The sequence below is a fragment of the Moschus berezovskii genome, chromosome 1, assembly GCF_049115385.1.
Source record: "Moschus berezovskii isolate FMDL1 chromosome 1, NW_MosBer_1.0, whole genome shotgun sequence".
Lineage (NCBI taxonomy): Eukaryota > Metazoa > Chordata > Mammalia > Artiodactyla > Moschidae > Moschus > Moschus berezovskii.
In genome coordinates, this window is record NC_142460.1 from 125,122,310 (window position 1) to 125,148,661 (window position 26,352).

At 38.7% G+C, this 26,352-nt stretch overlaps 1 protein-coding gene across 1 annotated transcript in view; it reads left to right on the forward strand.

Annotated features, from left to right (window-relative positions):
* The window catches only part of SI (sucrase-isomaltase), a 117,308-nt gene that overhangs the window by 89,216 nt on the left and 1,740 nt on the right, over nt 1-26,352 (forward strand). The window contains exons 40-46 of the mRNA XM_088843151.1: nt 3,281-3,429; nt 5,610-5,694; nt 5,777-5,833; nt 6,438-6,562; nt 9,607-9,695; nt 24,562-24,611; nt 25,081-25,248. Coding sequence (XP_088699277.1) covers nt 3,281-3,429; nt 5,610-5,694; nt 5,777-5,833; nt 6,438-6,562; nt 9,607-9,695; nt 24,562-24,611; nt 25,081-25,248 — 723 coding nt within the window. The remainder of the gene's footprint in view (nt 1-3,280; nt 3,430-5,609; nt 5,695-5,776; nt 5,834-6,437; nt 6,563-9,606; nt 9,696-24,561; nt 24,612-25,080; nt 25,249-26,352) is intronic.

The following is a 26,352-nucleotide window of genomic DNA, read 5'->3' on the forward strand; positions in this document are numbered from 1 at the left end:
CATTTTAAAAATGGGTTGAGAAGAAATAAAAGGAAAAGGGAATCAGGAGAACTAATTTATATGTGGTGGCACTATATACTTTACATATACTTTACCAAACTGGAAGAACTTTTTGAGTGAGGTGGTTGGTGGTGTTAGTGGTAAAGAACTTGCCCGCCAGTTCAGAAAACATAAGAAACGTGGGTTCAGTCCTTGGCCTGGAAGATCCCCTGGAGGAGGATGGCAACCTACTCCAGTATTCTTGCCTGAAGAATCCCATGGACAGAGGAACCTGGAGGGCTATGTTCCACAGGGTCGCAAAGAGCTGGGCACGATTGGAGCAACTTAGCACATAGCTCATGGAAAAGTATAAACAATTGAAGACAGTATCTAATTAAGTGCTAAATTTTGTGATATTCACTTTCGGTGAAAAAGTATAGAAAAAAAGATAAATTATCAAAATGCACCTCATGGAAGAATTGTAGATGGAGCTGGTCTTTTAAGGATGCACTCTAGCCATAATAACTGAATGGCAGAGTTTATCATGTGTTGTGAATTCTTCATGTCACATCTGGGAAATTTTAGTCAAAATAGAAGGAAAAATTTACATTACAATATTAAAATATATACAAGATTAAAGGCAATATGGGGCCACATTTTGGGAGAATTTGTAATTCTTTGTAATAATTTGTAATAAGTTGGGATATAGAGAAGTTGATAAGATAGGAATATTTTAATAGGATAACATTATGTCAATAATGCAATTCAGAAAGCTGTATTATTGGGAGATTGAGGCCTGAATGAATAAAATCTTAAACAGGGATTCTTAATAATTCTTTAATTCTTCTTTCATTCAAGAAGAATTCATTGAAAATCTATTATTTAATAATTTACGAAGTCCTTGTGCTATATGATTTATATAATGCAAGAAGGATAGAGATAATAGACAATTTTATATACATATATATATAGAACAGCAAGTCCAAATAAGTCATATGAGGGAAAACTTGAGTAAGCTCAAATGATAAAGAGTTATGAGGGTTCTATTTTAGAGGGTGTGCTCAGGGAAGTGCTCTTGGATGAAGTGACATTAGCATTAGAGCAGAGACTTGAGTTGGAGAAAGAAACAAATTTAAACATATGGGGATGAATTTCAAGTCAGGGGAACAAGTGAAAGACCACAAGGTGGGAATGTGGCTGGAGTTTTGAAGACTATGAAATTGGAGAGGGAAAGACTGATGAAGTATTTCTGAATGAAAATGTGAAGAACAGAAGTCTCAAGTTTAGGAGACAGTATAATTGAATTTAGGAATGTATGGTTAAGGATTAAATGCTTATTTTCAGTATGTAAAAGCTGAAATAACGTCAACAAAGTCCGTATGCAACAGATATGGTCTTTGCCTCTTTCTTCTGACTTGACTTGGAAACTGGTAATAGTAGGAGAAGACAGAGCTTAATAGTTCTTGGATCATTGTACTTTCAAGGTTTTGCTTATTCCAATTATGCATGCACCAATGTAACAATTGGTCACCATTCAAACATTTTTACTACTGAAATCTAGAAAAGTTGGAATCTTCATAGACAAGATACAACTCTAAAAACTCTGTTCCTGTTGATAACCACAAAAAAACATTGAAAGTGTTGTCCACTGGAGTTATGAGACAGTCTTGTTTCCTTGATATAAAGTAGAATGTAAGATAGTAATCAATTTCCCTATTATTTTTTAACCAGTAAGTGCAATAACATTGTTTGAGTGTGTGCATGGGTTGTGCAACCCCATGGACTATAGCCCACCAGGCAATTTCCCAATCAAGAATACTCAAGTGGGTTGCCATTTCCTTCTCCAGGGGATCCTCCTGACCCAGGGATTGAACCAGCGTCTCTTGAGTCTTCTGCATTGGCAGGCAGATTTTTTTACCACTGAGCCACCAGGGAAGCCCACAATAACATTATTTAGAATTTTTTACTTTCCAGTATCAATTTTAGGCTTTTTACCTGGAGAGTGATTCCAGAGATTTGGTGGGCATGTTCTTTTTTGTTCCGTTCCGTCGCTCAGTCGTGTCCGACTTTTTGTGACCCCGTGGACGGTAGCCTACCAGGCTTCTCTGTCCATGGGATTCTCCAGGCAAGAATACCGAAGTGGGTTACCGTTTCCTTCTCCAGGGGATCTTCCCGACCCAGGGATCGAACCCGGGTCTCCCGCATTGGAGGCAGACGCTTTAACCTCTGAGCCACCAGGGAATTTGACCTTCTCTTCTTCCTATACTATTAGTTCTTCAGTACCATAGTTTATTCATTTCTCATGAGATCAGAGTGTGCAGGGTTACTGTGATGGACTTTGCATGTTACTGTTTATTTCAATCCACTTTTATATAGCATTCTGTTTCTCCCCTAGATTTTTCATCATATAGTGAGTATCACCACAGTTGACAAGGGTATTTGTCACCTATTCAAATATGAACTGCTCTTTAAGTAGGTTCACCTAAATCATGTATGGGCTTAATCTGCATTTTCTTATTAGATTGTTAATATTATGCTCTGTCTTTCCATCATATGAGATAGAAATATTACTCCAGAAGAATTTTGTGAAGAATGTATGAAAATCACTGCGGATGCTGATTGCAGCCAGGAAATTAAAAGACGCTTACTCCTTGGAAGGAAAGTTATGACCAACCTAGATAGCATATTAAAAAGCAGAGACATTACTTTGCCAACCAAGGTCCGTCTAGTCAAGGCTATGGTTTTTCCCGTGGTCATGTATGGATGTGAGAGTTGGACTGTGAAGAAAGCTGATCGCCGAAGAATTGATGCTTTTGAACTGTGGTGCTGGAGAAGACTCTTGACAGTCCCTTGGACTGCAAGGAGATCCAACCAGTCCATTCTAAAGGAGATCAGTCCTGGGTTTTCATTGGAAGGACTGATGCTAAAGCTGAAACTGCAATACTTTGGCCACTTCATGCGAAGAGTTGACTTACTGGAAAAGAGTCTGATGCTGGGAGGGATTGGGGGTGGGAGGAGAAGGGGACGACAGAGAATGAGATGGCTGGATGGCATCACCGACTCAATGGACATGAGTTTGAGTGAATTCCGGGAGTTGGTGACAGACAGGGAGGCCTGGCGTGCTGTGATTCATGGGGTCGCAAACAGTCAGACACGACTGAGCGACTGAACTGAACTGAACTGATGTAGTAATGATGGTGATTCAAATTATTCCCTACTTTTTATCCTTCAAATATGTATTTGAAAATTATCATTTAACCAAGGACAGAGCTTATGACTATTTAATTTTGCTTTGTTTCAGAGACAAGATCCTGCTTCCTGGAATAAAACGTTTTCTGCAATGTCAAGGGATATTCTAAATATTAGATACACTTTACTGCCCTACTTCTATACACAGATGCATGAAATTCATGCTCATGGTGGCACTGTTATCCGACCCCTTTTGCATGAGTAAGTTCACATTATCTTTTTCCTACCACAAAGATATTAGCTTTTCTTTGTTTTATTCAATAATCAATATAAAATGGGCTTTCCCTGATGACTCAGCTGGTGAAGAATCCGCCTTCAGTGTGGGAGACCTGGGTTTGAACCCTGGGTTTAGAAGATCCCCTGGAGAAGGGAATGGCTATCCACTTGAGTATTCTGGACTGGGGAATTCCATGGACTGTGTAGTCCATGGGATCACAAAGAGTCAGCATGACTGAGTGACCTTGACTTTCACTTTCCAATCTACTTTCACTTCAATATAAAATATTTTAAACTAAAGCACTTTTTGTTATTTTTTAGTGTACATTTGGATTAATAAGCATTTACATGTAGAAATCTGCTAAAAAGCAGTCTAATAAGTGCCATTAAAGATGAAATACATTAACCAGTTTTTAAAAAGTAATAATTTTTAGAAATAACTACTATATACCAGGTATTATTTTAGATTACTTACAGACTTTATTACATTGCGTATTTTTGAAAATATTTGGAAGTAAGTAATATTATCTCTGTATTATAATTTATTAAACTGAAGTTTACTGCAATTCAGTAAATGTACCACATACAATTGCCTGACTGAAGAAGACCATCCTAACTCTCCCATTCTCTGTAGAAATTGTTTTAGATTTACTCTTTAAATCTCAAACTGATATATGACCAAACCTTGAAATTCAATTCTATGAATATAGTTGCAAAAATGTTAACTTGTTCTGTTTTTAATGCAAATACAAGTAACTTCATATGGATGTTACACAAAGTAAAAAACAAACACGTATCCAAACCAAAAAAAATTGAAATAATCATGATATTCTTATCTTCTTGTGTGCCCTGTATTATCAGAGGAATTGGATGAGGTGATTTGTTAGATTTCACTATTCACAAATCAGTAAAAAATACACAGAGACTATTTACTCAAATTAGCAGTAGTTTCTAAGATAAAATTACCAAACTAATAAGTTGATCAATATGCCTTCTATTCTAATAATAAGATAAAAGGTCCAACTTAAAAAAAAAAAAAAGAAAATACTTCCTAGATTTAAGTTATTCTCCAGTAATTTGTTATTTCTGGTAACATATTAATTTCTTGCCTCTTTTATTTCTAGATTTCTCCTCTTTGTCTTCTCCCTATTAACTTTTAAGAATAGCTGGACTATCAACTCTGGCCTGAATCCCCCAACCTTGTTATTAGCTATGCAAACTGTTGTCCTACTGAGAACTCACAATTCACAATTCAGTGAGCTTAATTGACATAGAATAAGCAAACTCTTCTTAAAGTTACCAAATTAAAAAGTTTTTATAGCACACGTGCCTCACACTTTTCTTCCAGAGTGTCTGTATCTTTGTTTCCTGTTTTTTGATCTTCTATTTAGCAAAGTTAATATTTGAACCTATCAAAGTTCACTTCAAAGGAGATTTCTCGCTCAGTTGGTCTTACATGTCCATTGCATCTCTGCATTTTGTCAGAAGGTTTAGTCATGCTCTAGATTTACTCGTAAAATATTGTACCACTGCATATTGAATTCTGGGGCTTCCCTGGTGGCTCAGCTGGTAAAGAATCTGCCTGCAATGCCAGAGACCTGGGTTCAATCCCTGGGTTGGGAAGATCCCCTGGAGAAAAGAACAGCTACCCACTCCAGTATTCTGGCCTGGAGAATTCCATGGACTGGGGTCACAAAGAGCTGGACATGACTGAGTGACTTTCACATATTGAATTCCAAGTGATGAAACTGTTTTTGATCTTTTATAGTTTGATTTGCATTTCAATCCACAAAAGTTCATACTTCAAAATGTGATTTTAAGAATTACTTTATGGTATTTGCTGCTGCTGCTTCTAGTTGCTTCAGTCGTGTCCGACTCTGTGCGACCCCATAGATGGCAGCCAACCAGGCTCCGCCGTCCCTGGGATTCTCCAGGCAAGAACACTGGAGTGGGTTGCCATTTCCTTCTCCAATGTGTGAAAGTGAAAGTGAAGTCGCTCAGTCGTGTCCGACTAGTAGGGACCCCATGGCCTGCAGCCTACCAGGCTCCTATGTCCATGCGATTTTCTAGGCAATAGTACTGGAGTGGCTTGCCATTGCCTTCTCCGTTATGGTATTTAGAAGAGATAAATTTCTTTGATTTAACTTTGTATATATTTTGTCCAGGTTTTTAAATGAAAAACCAACTTGGGATATATTCAAACAGTTTCTGTGGGGTCCAGCATTTATGGTCACCCCTGTATTGGAACCTGTAAGTCCTATCACATATTTTTGTTCACAAAATAATATTCTTTGGTTTATACGTTTTTAATGACTATATTTTTAAATTCCAGTACGTTGACACTGTAGAAGGCTATGTCCCTAATGCTCGGTGGTTTGATTACCATACAGTAAGTAATTAAGGAATTCTGGGGGATTGACAAAATAGAAACGGATAACAATTTGATTATAGCCTTTTTATTAATGACATACTTGTTTTCCTTTCCACTTAAAAATAGTAAGATGTTTCATGCTAATTATATTTGATTCAAATTAACAAACAGTGAGAGAGTTAAATTTATTCTGCCATAGATTGTTATATAGTCATAGATTTATTGTACTAAATATATGTCAAAATTGTACATTGTGCACAAAAAGGTCATTGCCTTTTATTAAGTATGCAAGAAGACTGTTAAAAGTACTGCATTCCTTCCAAGAATAATATATGTGACAAGTCAGGAATAGCTTTTGTGACCCATCAAACACCCATGTATTTTCTGCATGTGCGTACTACAAAAAATAGTAGTAAGTTAATTTCAAAGCTATAAATAAACTAAGGAATAAAGTGGTTTATCCTTTAAACAACATAACTTCCTGAATAAATGTGTGTGGTTTCATTATTTTTTAAATTAAAAAGTATATTATTTGACTCTATAAATGTGAACCCTCAAGTACCAATATTGCTGATGATTCTCTTATTGCTTTTGTTCTTTCTTGCAACTGTCTCTTTTCCAGGGCAAAGATATTGGTGTCAGAGAAACATTTCATACATTTGCAGCTCCTTTATATGAAATAAACCTACATGTCCGTGGTGGTTACATCCTACCATGTCAGGAGCCTGCTAACAACACATTTTACAGGTAAGTGAAGTGTAAGTCTTGAGAGTCCCTTGAACTGCAAGTCGATCAAACCAGTTAATTCTAAAGGAAATCGAGCCTGAATATTCATTGGAACGACTGTTGCTGAAGCTCCTTTTTGGCCCTGTATGCGAAGAGCCAACTTATTAGAAAAGACCCTGATGCTGAGAAAGACTGAAGACAAATGGAGAAGGGGGCAGCAGAGGATGAGATGATTAGAGAGTATCACTGACTCAATGGACATGAAATTGAGCAACACCACGGAGATGGAGGACAGAGGAGCCTGGCGGCTACAGTTGTAAAGAGTTGGACATGATTTAGCAACTGATCAACAGCAACAACAACAAAGTGTTTACAGAACTCAGATTAGATTTTCAGATACATAATGCTAGAATTGTCAAGAACCAGGAAAGGTCTGAGATTTTATCCTACTTCCAAGTTTACAGGTTAGCCTGCCACAGTTTCATGCCTACTGTGTCTGAGACAAAGGTCTTACTCATGGCACAGCAAGAAATATGAGCTTCATGTTTGCTTCAGTTTCACTTGACCCCCAAATCCCCTGTGGGTGAGTGACATCAAGTGACCCAGGTGGATACTGTCCGTGCAGGAGGTTTGTGTCACAATGAAGGAATGCCAAGTTTTGGGAAACAACATTTTATAATAGACTGTGAGTAAATTATCCATTATTTGCTTTGAAGGGAGAAAAATTGTCAGTGCTTAAATATGTAGAAAGTTGACTCATGGAAAATTGACTTCCAACATTATAGGAATGTTTCCCAGACTGAAAAAACAACTGAAATTTAATGTCTTTTATATAAACATGCAAAGGTCTTGTATTTTAAATGGCTGCCTCACCTAAGACTCATTATTTTTTCTGAGTCTGATATGTGGAAAGAAGTATTATTTTATTCATTAAATGATATTTTTAAAATTAACTTTTCTATGAACTTGACTTCTCTTTCATTCTGTCTTTTCCAGTCCCCCTTTTCTTCCTCCAGCAGTACTATGACACATTCCCTGATTCACTTTAGTTTATGGAAGGTAGATATCCATTGACAATATCACTACTCCTTCAAACTGCTAAGTCCTCTGCTGTCCATAGAAGAATCACATCTGTTTTTATCAATCTTGTCCCATTTTATGATGAGAGGTAATTCAGATTTTCTATCCATTACCATTTATAACTGAACATCTTCATTATCTCCCTATTGTTCAACAATGTGTCATATCTACCAGGGGTTGTGGGTCCATTCTGTCTCCTATGACTGATGTAAGAATGAATCTCTGATACCAATCACAGAATCTATTTCCACTGTTAAACTCCTGGCTTAGATATTGAGATTCTAGAGGACTGAGTTCTGTTTCTCTTCTCATCTCCTGCTGTACCTCCTCTCATGGCGATCCATGTGCTGACAACCCCAGCTGGCATGAATAGGTTATTTCTATCTCTTAAAGTCATCCAGATCCATTTCTAGAAACACCTTATCTTGTGCTGTGGATAGTCGCTCAGTTGTGTCTGACTCTTTGCAACCTCATGAGCCGGCTAGGCTCCTTTGTCCATGGGGATTCTCCAGCAGGAACACTGGAGTGGGTTGCCATGCCCTGCTCCAGTACTTTATATTGATATCAGTTAAAGAGGAGAAAAATGATTGCACTTGAGAAGTGAGAGTCTCGTGAAGGAGACAAGTTATAAGTCGTGCCTTGAAGAATCCCTATGCTATTAATGAGGACTAGAGAGGCCATTCTGTGTGTGTGTGTGTGTGTGTAGATGGGTAAAGTAAATAAGATATTTAGGTATACAGTTAACCTTTGAACAACATGGGTTTGAATTACATGAGTCCACCTATATGTGGATAGTTTTCAATAATAAATAGTACAGTACTACTCAGTCCATGACTGGCTGAATCTGTGGGTGCAGTGGAACTGTGGTTACTTGGATATATGTTGTTCAAGGATAAACTGTATATACAGGGTAGAATAAAAGTTGTGAAGCCTCTCAATCTCATTTTAAGTATGTTGGGAAATTATGTTAAATCAGATTTTCATGTTGCTAATAAGATCCACTTATCTTTTAATTCAGTGACAGTGAACTGAAATATATATATACATACTTGCTAAGACATGCTAAAATCTTTACGTGGAAAATATAAAGTTGTTATGGAGATTTGAACTCTAGATATTTTGGATATTTTAGGAGACTTGCATAGCAGTACAGCCTTTAACATTTGTGATCAGAAAAGGCAGAGAGCTAAGCATAATTAATCCTTCCATGGCAGTATGAGGCTGTCAAACCAAGTCATTTGTATACTGAGCATGGAAGCAGATATTTAATTCAGAAATAAGCATATTATAGGCAGAAGATGGTAAGTATTGCTCAATCCAAGGAGAGGATTTGCAATTTTCTACTCGCTACTCTTCACATTCTTATTAACAATTGCCAATGATAATTAAGTTATTTATATATGGAAATATGAGGATAACTTAAGTCATAAGGATTAAAACATACTACTGAAATAGCTTTATGTTTAATGGTCAATGGCAGAATTATCATAAAAAGTATAAATAAATATATTAATAAACAACATGGTTTTAATTATAAATGAGGTCATTTCTGATTTTCTATAGTACGTGAATCCTTGATATCAAATATATGCATGACATTTTCTATTAAATATGAAGGATTTTGTGGTTTGTATACTTTCATTCTTGGTAGTCACTCAGTTGTGTCTGACTCTCTGTGATCCCATGGACTATATCCCACCAGGCTCCTCTCTCCATGGAATGCTTCAGGCAAGGATACTGGGTTAGGTGGCCATTCCCTTTTCCAGAGGATCTTTCCAGCCCGGATTTTAACCTAGATCTTCTGCATTACAGGAAGATTCTTCACCATCTGAGCCAGCAGGGAAGCCAGGAAAATCCTTTTATTTTCTTTTCCTAAAACAATTTGTATTGTCCTTAATTGATATTCTTTTTTGTGTTCTTTTGGACACATGCAATAAAACACTTGATACTCTATAAACGTTGATAAACTTATATTCTTTTTACAGCCGACAGAATTACATGAAGCTCATTGTTGCTGCAGATGATAATCAGATGGCACAAGGATCTCTGTTTTGGGATGATGGAGAGACTATTGGTAAGTGTTCCATATAGGAGCGTCAGGGGAGCATGCAATTTCCTCTATTCTGTCTCACCGCAGCAAAAATTTGAAGCAATAGACAGATCAGTTTTACAGCCTGGTGATACAGCTCAGTTACAGCTCAGTTTCATTTGGCAAGCAAAGGAAAATACATCCTTGAATCGTGAGGGTGGGCCAACCCAAAATAAGCGAAGAGAAGAAAAAAGGCAGAGGCTCCTCTTTTTACACGTTTTTTTCTCCTCCCCCTGAGCCTGCCCTATGTAAATTAGGCTAGCCAGGAGGGCTGTTTGCTTCACCTGAGGTTCTTACTCTGGTCCTCAGATCTTCCTTTGTTCTATTTTTGCAGTCTTTTTCTTTGTCTTTTAGCCACTGCTATTTTTTGGACTCCTTTTTCCTATTCTAACTGCCTAAAATTCCCCCCTCAAGAGATGGGAGGTGCAATTATTTGGGAATAGAGGCCTCCATCAAAGTCTGTCTGGCTACTTCCTGCTGAGTTGGGATGGTGAAGGGTATTGTGCCTCCCCCTCTTGCTAATCTCAAGCATCAGAGTCATTATAGTAGTGTCCATATAAAGGTGAGTGATATTTCCCATGGTCAGGTGTAGTTTTATATATCATTGTTGAGTTGGCACTGCATGTTTTAGCTTATTGACCTGGGCAGAGATAAAATGAGTTACACAATTGATAATACATGGAGCAAACATAAGCAGCATCAATATTGTGATAACAGGGATTACTAGGGGCATTCAGTTCAGTCCAGTTCAGTTCAGTAGCTCAGTCATGACTGACTATTTGCGACCCCATGAATCACAGCATGCCAGGCCTCCCTGTCCATCACCAACTCCCGGAGTTCACTCAAACTCATGTCCATCGAGTCGGTGATGCCATCCAGCCATCTCATTCTCTGTAGTCCCCTTCTCCTTCTGCCCCCAATCCCTCCCAGCATCGGACTCTTTTCCAGTGAGTCAACTCTTTGCATGAGGTGGCCAAAGTATTGCAGTTTCAGTTTTAGAATCAGTCCTTCCAATGAACACCCAGGATTGATCTCCTCTAGAATGGATTGGTTGGATCTCCTTGCAGTCCAAGGGACTGTCAAGAGTCTTCTCCAGCACCACAGTTCAAAAGCATCAATTCTTCGGCGCTCAGCTTTCTTCACAGTCCAACTCTCACATCCATACATGACCACGGGAAAAACCATAGCCTTGACTAGACGGACCTTGGTTGGCAAAGTAATGTCTCTGATTTTTAATATGCTATCTAGGTTGGTCATAACTTTCCTTCCAAGGAGTAAGCATCTTTTAATTTCCTGGCTGCAATCAGCATCCACAGTGATTTTGGAGCCCCAAAAACTAAATTCTGACACTGCTTCCACTGTTTCCCCATCTATTTGCCATGAAGCGATGGGACCAGAAGCCATGATCTTTGTTTTCCGAATGTTGAGCTTTAAGCCATTAGCCAGCTCCAAATCCTCCACTGCCAAAAGAAGGATCCACATAGAGAGATTGTAGCCACTCCGAGAACTCTCCAGCTCATTCTTTGTGATCCTGTAGGATCTGAATGTTTTGTTTTTCTTGAGAACTGTGAGACTTTCTTTAACTTTAGCTGGAGATATTTACCCAGAAACAACATGTCTCATCCACGATGGCTCAAGTCCTTCCGTGTTCAAGAATCAGGAGATCTATCTCTTGTCTATTTTGGAGTACAACCCTTGCCAAGCTGTTTTGGCTTTCTAGAGCTATCCTGAGAAATTTTACCCCAGAAACTTAATTTCAGCCTGGTCATTAGAATGGCACTCATTTGCAGTCCTGAATAGGTATCTGAGAACTCCCAGGGGCTCACAGGTGTACTGATTGTCCTCTTCAATTTTCTTCCATGGCTTGACTCATGAGTAGTGAATCCAGGAGTCGTGTCCTGTTAACTTGGCTGCTGTGGGGGTAGAAAGTATTACAGGGAAGGGGCCCTTCCATGTGGGCTGGAGTTGAGCCTTTGGGGACCCATCTTTCCAGATTTTAATTAGGACTTGAGTCTTTGGAGCATATAGTGGTGGTTCTTTAGAATCTTTTGGGTCCTGGTTGACACCCCACAATTGTATATATTGTTGGAATGCCCAATGGCCTTGATATAAGACCAGAGGGTTTGAGCCTCTGAATCTAGGAAGAGGTCATTGACATAAACAAATGGTCTCCCATATAGCATCTCAAAAGAACTAAGACCAACCTGTTCCTTAGAAGCAGTATAGATGTGGAGGAGAGCTATTGGTAAAGCCTTCTATCCCAGGGAAGTCTCCTGGGTTATCTTTTTAGTCGCTGATTTTAATAATTGTTTGGCTCTTTCTACTTTTCCTAAAGACTGAGGCCTCCAGGCACAATGGAGATAATAAGTAATGCCCAATGCTTTAGAGACACCTTGGATGACCTTAGAAGAAAATGATGTCCCATTGTCACTTTGTGATGATCTGGGCAGACCAAATCTCAGAATGATTTCATAGAGCAGTTTTTTTTACCACCACCTCGGCCTTCTCAGTCTGGGTGGGAAAGCCTTCAATATATCCTGTGAATGTATCTATCATGACTTAAAGGCATTTATACCCTTGAGAAACTGGCATCTCAGTGAAGTCAGTCATTCTCCCAGTCCTCTCCTGGGTAGGTACCACATCATTGGGCAGGCTGGGCCAGCTGGTGTCTTCAGGCTCCTTGGGGATTTTTTAACTGGCAAGTGGGACAAGAGGAGAACACTTGCCTTCTAGTTGTTTGGAGGCCTGTTCCTCTGAAGGACCTTTCTAGTAATCTTTGGAGGGCCTTTTCCCCTAAATGAGTGGTGGCATATAAGGAGTTAACCAACTTCCATTGAAGGTTCCCAGGCAGAAAAAGGAGTCCCTCCTTTTGGAACCACCCCATATGATCTTTTTGAAAGCCCTCACTCTTAGCTTTAAGAGTCTCACCTTCAGTTTATGAAGGAGTTTCTGGCAAATAGTCTGTGGAACTAAAGTAGCAACCCCTATTAGGTCATTGTTCTGTAATGCTGCTCTCTTAGCTGCCTGATCAGCTGCCTGGTTCCCTCATACTACTTCCATGCTCCCTTTTTGGTGTCCTTTACAGTGGGAGACTGAAACCTCAATGAGCTGATGGACTGCCTTCAAGAGCCTAAGGATTTGATCACCATATTTGACTGGGGACCCTCAGGTGGTCAAGTGCCCTCTTTCTTTCCAAATAGCAGAGTGTGTATGTAGCACCACAAAGGCATACATGGAGACAGTGTAAATGGCTACTCTTTTTCCTTTTCTCAGACTTAAAGCTCAAGTCAGAGCTATGAGCTCAGCTAATTGGGCTGAAGTAACTGGTGGCAAACATTTAGCACCTATGGCCTCAAAATTGGAGGTTACTGCATATCCAGTTCTTCTTTTTCCATCCAAGACAGAGCTGCTTCCATCAGTGTACATGATTTCCTCAGGATTGGTCAAAAGATCTTCTGACAATCCCTCTTGGGTTTTGTCCAGTAGTCCAAGGTTTCTAGGCAAGAGTAAAAGGGAAGAGAGTCCTCAGGGGTAGGCAGGAGGTTAGCAGGGTTAAGAACCTCACAAGGGGATATAGTCAGGCCTGGATTTTCCATCAGCACTACTTGCTATCTGAGGATCCTTTGATCAGACATCCATAAATGGCCTTTCCCATTGAGGAGTTGTTTCACTTGGTGACTGGTAAAAATAGTTTGCCCTCAAAAGAGAGTTTTAAAGCATCTTCTATCATGACTGCAATAGCTGCAAGATTTCAAAGGCACGGAAAAATCTCTTTCTAATAAGGGAGTAGGACACTCAGGTACCACCAGAAACTGGTGGGAAAATATTTGTCCATCCCAGCAACAAAGAAGTGCTCAGGTGAATCTTTTTGTAACTTTCCCTGTAGCACCCAAAATGGTACAAATTTGGAAGGTGAAGGCTCCAGAGTCAGGACAGACTAGGTAGCCCCTGTGTCAACCAAGGAATTCTCAGACCTACCTGCCATATCCCATTGCACCTGTGGCTCCAGCCCCATGATGGTTATCTGTGACATGCGGGCTGGCTGGAGTGGGCTGCTTCAGGCCTGTTGAACAATTGTAAAGGAAGGCTTGGTGCTTGACTTTGAGGCTCTTGGGTCCCAAGGGCACAGTGCCACCCAATGTCCCAACTGTTGGCATTTGTAGCAAACGATTTTAGGAGACTTGTCACAGTTTGGACACTTTGGCCTCATGTCCCACTTGTCTATATTTAAGGTATTTGCCTCCTGCCTTGTCCTTTAAGGACTGATTGTTTGCCATAGGGCTTCCCTGGAGGGCAGTCAGAACCTGGGCACACATTGTCTCTTTCTTTTTCTCCCTTTCCTGGCCCTTGGCCCCTCCCTTTCCTGTTCTCTGTTATAAAAGGTATGGTGGCTGTCTGGACCTTCTTATCTAAAGAGGCAGCGGGGTCCTGCTGCTGTAGCTGTTGTAACTTTATCCTGGTGTCTGATGCACATTGGGACAGGAATTTGTCCTTTAAAATCACCTGTCCCTCTTAAGAGTCTAAGTCCAGATTGGTAAACCTTGGAGGGCCTCTTTTAGCCTTTCCAGAAAGGCAATGGTGTTCTTTTTGGGCTCTTGAGTAATCAGACATAGCTGACTACTTTTTGCTGGGCTGCTTTTAGTCCTGCCTTTACACAGATTAGAAAATGATCCCTTTCTCAGATGTGCTAGGGTTATTATAATTCCCATATTATATATTATTATAATTCCAATTAAGACCTGATGAGGGGACTGCAGTTTCCCCAATTGGGTATTTATCACTTGACCTGTGAAGCCCCCTAGCATACCTTCAGGCTTCCTTTAAGACCCCAGCATACTCAGGGTCAGATAAAGTTTGACTAAATATGACCATGATGTCCTTCCACATCAAATCAAAGGCTAAGGTAATGCGTTGGAATGTATCTGTATATTTGCCTGGGTCATCTGTATAGCTTCCCAGCTCTTGTTTGATCTGTCTTAGTTCTCAGAGGGAGAAGGGCTTATGGACCCAGGTTGGTCCGAATTCTTCTCCAGTTTCAACGAAGGGATGTACTCGAGTTGGTTTTTGTGGAGGGGCTGCTCCTGGATATGGGGGCACGTTTGAATACAAGGAAGGAGCACCGGGAAACTTGGGAGCATGGGAGGTAAACCTTCATGGGGTGGGGGTGGGGCTTCCTTCTCTTGTTTGTCTGTGCCTAACACCATTTGCCTAGTAGGCTCACTTTTAGGTATACAACAATCCCATACTTAAGAGAGAGATCCTTTATATCTCTTAGTCAGAAGAAAATTTGGACAGGGTATCTCTGTCCACTTCCCTTGTCTTTTGCAGAATAAGTAATCATATTATAATTTAAACTTCCATCCTTAGGCAAGAGTTCCTTATCCCCAAGGATACCATGACCAGGCAGTGGCACAAAAGAATTTTAAGCTACTTCTCCTTAAGGTTAGAGGACTGAACAGCTTCTGGTTATCAAGGATGCATCTCAAGGGTGTCTGTCAGGAAGTGGATTGGTTATTTCCCATTTAAAAGATAGTGATGACAAATAGGGGAAAAAAAAGAATAGGCCTCCTTCAATTTTTCCGGGTGGACTTCCTTAGGGGTGAATCTTTCTGAAATGTATCCTACCAAGTTCTGTTGCAACCTGAGAGCCAGGCTTCTTGAGGTCAGGGTGCAGATCCCCAGACAGGCTGATACATGACAGCCTCATGAAGATCAAATCCCCAGGCAGGTCGAGGCATGTCAGCCTCCCAAGAATTGGATCCCTGGGCAGGTCGAGACATGTCAACCTCCTGGAACCCCTGGATTTGGCAGATCTCTGAGCAGATTGAGGCATGACAACCTCCCAGGGACCAGATCCCTAGTCAGGTTGAGGAAGGTCAACCTCCTGGGACCCCAGGCTGGAGTTGGACATCCCCAAGATATCGAACATGACTAGTGCTACTTAGGATTAAGGGGTTGTAATCTTAACTCATTGCCAGTTTCTTCGCCACGGATGGGAATAGATACCATGATGTAAAGCAATACAAGCCTGTGGCCTGAGACCGGGAACCTGGGGAAATAACCATAAGCTTTATCCTGTTATTGCTCTGAGGGAGTGTAAGTCACTGATTTCTTCCTCTATTCCTCCATAAGAGCAGTTTAGGGTGTTTCCAATGGTAAACATTTCATTGTCATAGGCCCACTTTAGGTAATAATAAGTAATGACAAAGGATTGGGTTATCTGATCCTGTTAGGGGCATTAAGAATATTTTAATCATAAGTGGGGTGAAGCAATGCCAACAAGGGGGCAGGGTTCTGGTTGAAAGAGTTAGTAAGTGGCTTAAGAACAAATTTGTAAGAAGCAACAGACCAGATGTTCCATAAAAGTGGAGTGGAGATTTGATCTGGGGGTACGTTTGTAAATTTAAGAGAAGGGTGGTAAGGGTTTGGGCCCAAACGGCCTGCAGGTCTAGCTCACAAAGTGGCAAACATTATCCATGGAAGCCCAATTGCACTTAAAGGGATGCCACAAACAGACAGATTTCTAGCAGGCATTGTGTGCCTGTTACAAGCCCTAGTGAGTTCACTGAGAGATACTGTTTTTGCACATGTTGTAGGAAACATGGAAGATGAAGGCTGAAATATCTAGAGAGACTGGATATTATGTAGTATTTCCCTCCCAAGGACCAGCTATTTTCTGGTTTTCCCTCCAGGAGGTTATAGAGGCAACATTGTGGGCCCTGATGGGGCTCAGGAAAAGAGCATGAAACAGGAGCAAAGGGAGCAGGGCACAAGCTTTGAAAGAATCACATCAGTTCAGTTCAGCTAAGTCATGTCCGACTCTTTGCGACCCCATGAATCACAGCATGCCAGGCCTCCCTGTCTATCACCAACACCCGGAGTTCACTCAAACTCATGTCCATCGAGTCGGTGATGCCATCCAGCCATCTCATTCTCTTTCGTCCCCTTCTCCTCCCACCCCCAATCCTTCCCAGCATCAGACTCTTTTCCAGTGAGTCAACTCGTTACATGAGGTGGCCAAAGTATTGCAGTTTCAGCTTTAGCATCAGTCCTTCCAATGAACACCCAGGATTAATCTCCTTTAGAATGCATTGGTTGGATCTCCTTGCAATACAAGGGACTCTCAAGAGTCTTCTCCAACACCACTGTTCAAAAGCATCAATTCTTCGGCGATCAGCTTTCTTCACAGTCCAACTCTCACATCCATACATGACCACGGGAAAAACCATAGCCTTGACTAGACGGACCTTGGTTGGCAAAGTAATGTCTCTGCTTTTTAATATGCTATCTAGGTTGGTCATAACTTTCCTTCCAAGGAGTAAGCGTCTTTTAGCTTCATGACTGCAGTCAGCATCTGCAGTGATTTTGGAGCCCCCCAAAATAAATTCTGACATTGTTTCCATTGTTTCCCCATCTATTTGCCATGAAGTGATGGGACCAGATGCCATTATCTTCGTTTTCTGAATGTTGAACTTCAAGCCAAACTTTTCACTCTCCTCTTTCACTTTCATCAAGAGGCCTTTGAGTTCCTTTTCACTTTCTGCCATAAGGGTGGTGTCATCTGCATATCTGAGGTTATTGATGTTTCTCCCGGAAATCTTGATTCCAGCTTGTGCTTCTTCCATCCCAACATTCCTCATGATGTACTCTGCATATAAGTTAAATAAGCAGGGTGACAATATACAACCTTGACGTACTCCTTTTTCTATTTGGAAGCAGTCTGTTGTTCCATGTCCAGTTCTAACTGTTGCTTCCTACCCTAGGTCTAACATAAACTGATTAAAATCAAATGGGTCCAAGATGACACACAAGTCAAATTTAACTAAACCTTGCTTTTCAATCTTCAAGCTAAATGATACATGTAGAGGCATCATGACTGTTCCAAGGCATTGTCAAAAGACTGAGGAGTAGGTGGTTCAAAAATGGTTGGAATGATCCTCCTACTCATTAGCATATGAAATCACCCAGCTCAAGAAAACTAACCACACCACATTCCATGGCCACAGCCCTGGAACTTGCCCTCTGTGATGGCCCACACCCTGTGGAGTGTTCTCTCTAAATCCAAACAAATCCACCTCTTACCTATGGCTGTGTGTCTCACTGACTTTTCTGCAATGAGACATCAAGAGCCTAAGCTTTATTAGGTCCTAAGACGAGGCACTCTGCATTTTGGCTAAGCTCAAGTCCCAGTCAGATGCAACTGATTGACTAAGCATAGCACAGAGTCCCTGCCATGTAGATTTGAGTCCCAATCTTAGGTAATCAGTTTCAAGCACAACCTTCAGAATTAGAAAGATGATGACCTGCCCAATATTTTGTAAACAGTTGCATAGATGGAGAGAGCTGAAGGACAGGAGGAAAAAGCAGTGGGAAAATTGTGTCAAGGAATCCCCTTCATAACCTGCTAGAAAATCTGCTAAATACCTGACCTGTGCTCACAGTTTTAATTGGCCTGACCCTTGGCACAGAGCAGGTTAAGGACAGAAGAACTCCCACTTGCTTGGGCAACAGCTACTAAGTAGCCCCTGCCAGAGTCCCTCAGTTGCACACACTGCTGCTCACCTGTTTGCAAAGGGTTCGAATAAACAAGAAATGAGAGATTATAAAGGAATTAAGTGTGGTGACCCAAGGACAAAAGAGCAGCTAAAACCAAGGAGGATCTTGGAATGCAGGAATGGAAAAACCAGACCCTTATCATCCTTCCCACCCCCGTGTTGTATCTATTAACAGATTTCAGGTCCTCCTGAGCAGTATAACCTGTCTCCCCTCCTACCTCATAGGGAGAAGATATTTGCCTTACTCTTCCCCACCCCACACCCAGTATATGTGCATCATCCAATCAGCAAATGACCCACAAGACCCTTATCCAATTCTTTGTACCCTGGGTATAAAAGTGGACTAAGGACCCCTGTTCAACATTGATTCCCCCTTGAGCTGGCCCACTCTTCTAACAGTGTCTCCCACTCTAATAAACTTTATTCTCCTCTCATTCTGCCTCATGTCTGCAAATTCTTTTCCAACCCACACCCAGACCACAACATTAAGATTTTGTTAGCCATATGTCCTTCCAGCCATAGGATCAAGGACCTCCTAACTTAACCCCTAAACAGAGTCTTTTGAAATCTGATACTGAGCCATGTGAGATTTCTGCCAAATTTGTTTTTGTTGTCCTGGTTTCCAGCACACTGGGTTTCCTGTCAGTTCCACTGGGCTGGGTTTTCTTTGCGTTCAGCTTCTACCATGGGAGCTTTCACTGAGTTGGGCTTCTGCTGTGATTGGCCTCTGCCTCATGAGTTCCAGGCTGAGGTTGTTTCAGCCAGGTTAAATCTGAGAAACAGCACCAGAGATGTCAGGAGAGTGTGTAATTTCCTTGGTTCTGTCTTACTGGAGCAACAGTTTGAAGTGACGGATGGACCAGTGTTACAGCTCAGTTACAGCTCAGTTTTATTTGGCAAGCAAAGGAAAATACATCCTCAAAGTGTGAGGGCAGATATGAAGGTAGGCCCACCCAAAGAAGCAAAGAGAAGAGAAGCCAGAGGCTCAATTTTAGCTCCATTTTTTATGTGTTTTTTTCTCCTACCCCTAAGCCTGCCCTATGTACATTGGGCTAGCCAGGAGGGCTGTTGGCTTCAACTGAGGTTCTCACTCTAGTCCTCAGACCTTCCTTTGACCTATTTTTGTGGGCTTTTTCCTTTCTTTGTCTTTTAGCCTATGGTATTTTGCACTCCTCTTTCCTACTCTAACTACTTAACAGGAGATTAAATATAACTGATAACATACATATTATCTCACATTATTTTTTGGTTACCTATTATTGTGCTTTGGAAGGTGATTAAAAAAAGGCCAATAATGTTATTGAGAGCTAAAATAGATTAATAAATGGTTGATTCAACTTAAAAATAGACTTACAAATATTTAAAGACGTTCTTCTTATCCTAAGTATATGTAATCCCTATGATCAACGTCTAGATAACAAAGAGATTTGTGTGGACAGGGATGGTATATTGATCATCTTTGTATTCCTAGAAATTAGCCAGTTCTGTTTGATAATAGACAATCAGTATGTGTGAGGTCAGCTGAGTTGAAAAGCCACGTTCCCATGTGCCCATATTGATGCATAATGGATGCCTTTAAAACATGAGATAGTTCAGAAACAAATTTGAACTTAGTCTGTGTGATTTATGGCTATAGATTTTGCTCTTTTCTGTTTTTGTTTGTTTTTTAATGTTCTACAGTTTTTTACATGAAAAGTTTAAGGATTTAAATTTAAATCTTTGTTTACTCAATGGCTATTCCTCAAAATCAGACTGAACTGCTAAACTATTAGCAGTGTGTGCTCTGCTTCCGACCCTTAGCGACTTCACTTTCACTTTTCACACATTGGAGAAGGAAATGGCAACCCACTCCAGTGTTCTTGCCTGGAGAATCCCAGGGACGGGGGAGCCTGGTGGGCTTCCGTCTGTGGGGTCACACAGAGTCGGACACGACTGAAGTGACTTAGCAGCAGCAGCAGCAGCAGCTCTGCTTCCTGCGTAGTTTGTAAAGAATGGATATACTAAGGCCATCCAAATTCCATTAAGTTAAGGAGAGGCTCAGAAATCTGCCTTTGAGTCAAATGCCCCCAGGTTATTATTTCACTGTTAAATAAACACTGTTAGAGGGTTAGCAGAGAAGGCAATGGCAAGCCACTCCAGTACTCTTGCCTAGAAAATCCCATGGATGGAGGAGCCTGGTAGGCTGCAGTCCGTGGGATCGCTAAGGGTCGGACACGACTGAGCGACTTCAGCAGCAGCAGAGGGTTAGCAGTGTCAGCTCCCTTAGATGGGGATCTGAGCATTCTCTTGACATGGATCTTAGTCATAGCAACTAACATCTGTGTGGAGAGGTAGGACAGTTTACTACAATTTAAATACATTATCCATAGATGAGAGATTTTTCATTAATTGCAAAGACATCTTTATTTCATCTTTTCAGGTTAATCATAGTTAATGTGCTACAACCATAAGAAATAGGAATCTATTAGTAAGTAATCTATATCAGAAAGAGATATAAGAATCATATGGTAATAAGCAAGCCTCAAAATAAATAAATAAGCTCTTCCTAGTATTTTGTGAATTAGAAAGTAACTCAACTTTTATTAATTAAATAAAATCCTATGTTTTCAGAGCCCTGAACTTCATTAACACATTAACTGATATTCTACAAAGTTTACAGCCTTTCTTCCTCACTAGGAGGCACTTTGAATTTGCCTACAATTCTCCAGGGGTGTAAAGCTGAGTTATGCATAATTTGCACGCTTGTCTTGGGATATTTGAATCTCACTTTCTAACAAATTTAGTTAATTCATTTTAACAGTAGGGAGACAAAGCTTCTCTTAGTTTTTTTTTTTTTTTTTTTTTAATACAGCGCTTTCTATCAAACTAAGATATAGATGAAAGAACTTGGTAAAAACCTTTACTCTGTTGAAGTTTCATGGCAGATTTTTCTTTTATCACTGAAAAGTGAGCAGAATTCATATATTTCTCTATGTTCTCTTTATGCATACATACAAAGTTGTTCTGACCCGTTATACCTACTATTTTGGTTATGTTCCACAATCTCAGTGTATTTGTTATAATTAACTATCAAGGTTTCAGCAAATCCTCTGAAATTTCTTAAGTGAACAGTAACAACAATACATAGAAAATGCTTGGAATCTTTGGATTTATTATATCAAAAACTCCAAAAAAGTTTTATTTTACAACAAGCTTGCCAACCTATTCAATAAACAGATATCTAAATAATTTTTTCTTTTAAGTACATTTAATTTTTAAGGGATACTACTGGAACTGTAAAAATGTGTTTTGGGAGACTCAAAGCAACTCCAGTTCTTTATGTTTCAGAGTAGAAAGAATTAAGCAAGAGGATCCTTAATAAGATGCAAGAATAGGACTCGTGAGGTTTATAAGCAGGTGGGCAAGAGGGTTTGCACTGAGAACTTAGTGGGCTACTGTTTTATAATCAAAGGAGAGGTGGGGAAGAAGAAAAGATCAGCTTCTTCCTCATTCTTGAGTAGACATCAAGCTTCCAACAGCAGCTCCTCCTCCACATCAATCAAGGGAGGGAGTTTTCTTGCCCCTACATAGTCAAATGGGGGCTGTCACGGCACAATGGAAATAAGCAATATAGTAAATTATCTCAGCTTTCAGTATAATGTCATCTTTTTCTTATATTTTTGTTTTTAGTGTGTGCAGAAAAGCTTGTCCTAGGAATCATTAACTTACTGATCTTACTGAGCAGGGTGTGGGTTTCACTCCACTACTGTTTTATTCTTTAGGACCATGTCTCATTCTTACAGTGTATGGTTTTGTTGCTAAACAAGCCCTCCTGATTTTGTAGTTAAGCAAGCCTATTTTCCTGAGTGACCATTAGCTTACAGGATTTTTTTTTTTTTTTTCACTTAAAATTCCCTAGTGGAATTAACTATGAATCATCTATCTGGTCCTTTTTCTCTGTCCCAATCACTTTTATTTGTACACATGTATTTTTCTTAAAAAACAAACAAAAAAGATAAAGAAAAATAAAATTAAACTTATTTTGAAATGTGGGTATATTAAGTAAATTTTCACTGTTTTAGCTAAAAAGGCGGAGATGGCAATTGCAAGCCACTCCAGTACTCTTGCCTGGAAAATCCCATGGATGGAGGAGCCTGGTAGGATGCAGTCCCTGGGGTCGCTAAGGGTCGGACACGACTGAGTGACTTCACTTTCACTTTCACACATTGGAGAAGGAAATGGCAACCCACTCCAGTGTTCTTACCTGGAGAATCCCAAGGATGGGGGAGCCTGGTGGGCTTCCGTCTATGGGGTCACACAGAGTCAGATACGACTGAAGTGACTTAGCAGCAGCAGCAGCTAATAAGGTTGTAGTTTAGTAAAATATTAATTTGTCTTACTCATCTTAGTGAAATAGACATATGTCTACCCTGAAGTAAGATCATATGTGGTATCTTTCTCTTATTCATTAAAAACAAAAAAACTGTTCATATGCTCTTAATAGCTGTCACCTTTGCTTTTTTTAAATCTCATAGATCAGTACTTAAAAATTGCTCTTAAAAACTTGTTATACTTATGTATTTTAAAATTACTCTGAATTTTTTGTCTCAAAATGTGTTGTTAAAGTCATATATGAATTAATCTATTTATAGAGAAAAAGTTTACAGATAATATAATTTAATTTTAGTATAAACAAAATTATTCTCAAATTAAGCATTTTATTTTTTAGAGAATTAATGAATACAATGCTGGTATGTGTAATGGAAGAAGGAATTTGTTACTTTTTCTTTTTTTATTATGATCTTTTTATTTATAAAATTTTTTATTAGATAACTGAAATTTACAATGTGTTTATATCACTCACTAAGTACATGCCTTTTAAAAACAACATCATTACAGAAAGAACAAAAATACAAAGTCTTAAAACCTATGGGATATGGAAAATATTATCTACTGAAGCCTTAAATGTAGTTGACTTTACATAAAAAGGAAAAACAATGAGTTTACAAGTATACAGCCAGTTTAAGAAGCTAGCAAAATAAGCAGATAATCATAAAGAAAAGAAAGCAACTAATACATAACAGGTATTAATGCAATAAAAATAAAGATAAAATTGAGAGGCTCAACAGAGTCAAAGCTGCCTTAAAAAGCTTCTCTAAAAAGGGAAACATCAGGTAACAATAATCAACAAGAAAATTCATGCAAATAAACAATACTCAAAATGGGAATTACTCATAGAAGCATTAAGAATATAAATAATAGAAACAACTTTATGCCTATACATTCGAAGATTAGTTGTCTCGTATACAGGGTTATCGTTACCATCTTTCTAAATTCCATATATATGCGTTAGTATCCTGTATTGGTGTTTTTCTTTCTGGCTTATTTCAAATTAAGCATTTTATTTTTCAGAGAATTAATAAATACAATGCTGGCATGTGTAATGGAAGAAGGAATTAAAATTTGTTACTTTTTCAGTGTTATCCTAATACTTGTTTTCATCATCCCTTTGATTCTATTTTTGCCTGTCTTACACGTTTGTTTGGTTTTACATATGAACACAATCATAGAAATCAGATAGAAAACCAGACATAAGTTCAGACTTGATATTAATTAGTTGTTTCACTTTGAGCTATTTATTTAACTTCTCTGGGACTCCTTTCTCTCTTCTATACAGTAGGACAAATAATAATAAATCTCTTATAGCATTGTGATAAAGTAGTTAGAATTTGACAGATACTAAATAAGTTTTAGCTCTAAGATTACATTTTTAATTGATTTTCAGTATGGTAAGATTATACCTAATTTAAAGTGATGAATATAAAGCCTATGTTTAATCCGTTTGATTTCAGTTGTCCTGTTAATAATCTCTAACAATGCATATTTTTCTCAAATGACACTAGGGTAAGTTGCCATCATACTCTTTTTCCTTTATATTGTTATTCTCAGCCTTCAAGATGGCTAGGAAGTGTCGATGATTATCACACCTAATTCTGTTTATTCTTATGCTTCTTCCACCCTCCTAGAGAAGTGTTTAGACCTGTGTCTCCTCTAGAGTTACTGTCCCATACACAAACACGCACACATCAGTCTACCCATCCATGCAGGACTCTGTCTACATGGATACGTGACTTATTCTTCATACTTCAGTGCTCCTCAGACTGTGTTTGAATAAGATACATAAACTTAGATAGAATTAGATACACATTGATGGTATTTGGTATTCTTCATACTGTAAAAGAAAAGCAAAATATCCTAGTATTTACTGTAGATTATTTTTTGTAAATATAAATACATCACTCTTTTTTTCCCTGTAGACACCTATGAAAGAGACCTATATTCCTTCGTACAATTTAATTTAAATAAGGTATGTATTCATTACAGATCATTTATATGCAATTGTGTTAAATAATATTTGAAGTTTTATGCCATGTTTTGTATTTACATACTATATATGTTATACAATATACCTATTTTCAAATATATAAATAAACAATATGTATACTATGAAATATTGATACATTTTTGTTAACAGATATATGGTTTTAAATATTTAATGGGGCTTCCCTGGTGGCTCAGTGGTAAAGAATCCACCTGCCAATGCAGGAGACATGGTTCAATCCCTGGGTTGGGAATATTCCCCTGGAGGAGGGCATGGCAATCCAGTCCAGTATTCTTGCCTGGGAAATCACATGGACAGAGGAGCCTGGCAAGCTAAAGTCCATAAGGTCACAAAGAGTTGGACATGACTTATCAACTAAACAACAACAACAAAAGATTTAATTGCTTTTACTAGATGGAAGGTTCAAATGATTTCTTTTTCTTTGTCTTCATAGACCAGCTTGACAAGCACTATACTGAAAAATGGTTACATAAACAGAAATGAAATGAGGCTTGGATATATCCACATATGGGGGAAAGAAAAGATGCGTGTTAGTGAGGTTACTGTCACACATAATGGAAATAAAGAGTCTGTTAATTTTACTGAAGACCCAAACCTGGAGGTAATTGACAGAAGAAAATGTTTCATTTTAAATGGAACTATTCAAAATATCTGTGTTAACCTCTTACATTTCTTAGACCTAAAAAAAAAAAGCAAAAACTATTACTGTCCTTATTTATTTATTTTCATTAAACTTTCATACTTATTTCTATATTATCATCCTTGGCAACTTTTCATATAAATCAACCTAATGTAATCTATTTTATAATTGTTCTGACATAATCAAAACAAAATTAACATTAAATCTTTAAATTATTTTCATCCCTTTATGGTAAAGTGCCTCAAAACCTAATACTTTTCTAAAACAAAATGCTCACATTTGAACATTTAATATGTCTTGGATAAAATATACTTGAAAGCCCTTTCAAAATGAATAGAATTATCTATTAAGATCTATGAATAATATGGCATACAGTACAAGGATATGATTCAAACATTAAATAAGGAGTCAGGATTCTATGTTAAAGTCCCTTTGCTGCTAGTAATGAGCTTTTTACTTTGAGTGAATAATTTCAGTACTTCTTTTTCTTTCCTATTAAATAAGAATATTCAAGTAAACAATCTCTTAAACTCTTTCTTATCCTAAATTATACAAAAATAGATTTCAAAGAACATATTTTAGAATCCATGAACTGTTTTGTTTGATCCAAGTTCAAGGCTACATCTATTCTGCTAAGATTTTGAGTGTGAGTACACATACCTGTTTTGTGTTTAAAGCTGAATAAAAACTGGCTTTTTAATCAACTGACCACTTCAGTGAACATAATTTACAAAAACAGCTAGTTGTTTGACTGGTTACAACTGAAAAAGAAAATAATTGTGTCTTGGACACAATTTTAGGTTTTCATAAATTTTACAAGATGTGAGAGTTGAACAGCACCTGAAAAGTCATTTCATCCTGTTGAAATTTAGCACCTATCCTGTTATTACTGCTATTCTATAGGCAATCAGAATTTCCCCTTTCATATATAACTAAGTCTTGAATACTACTTTGACATTAAATTACTTTAAATTCTATCGAATTTGGGAAATTAGAGTTTAATGTATTTTGTGTCCATCTATGGCAAAATAAAAGTTGATAACTTAGCACCTCACCCCTATTTTC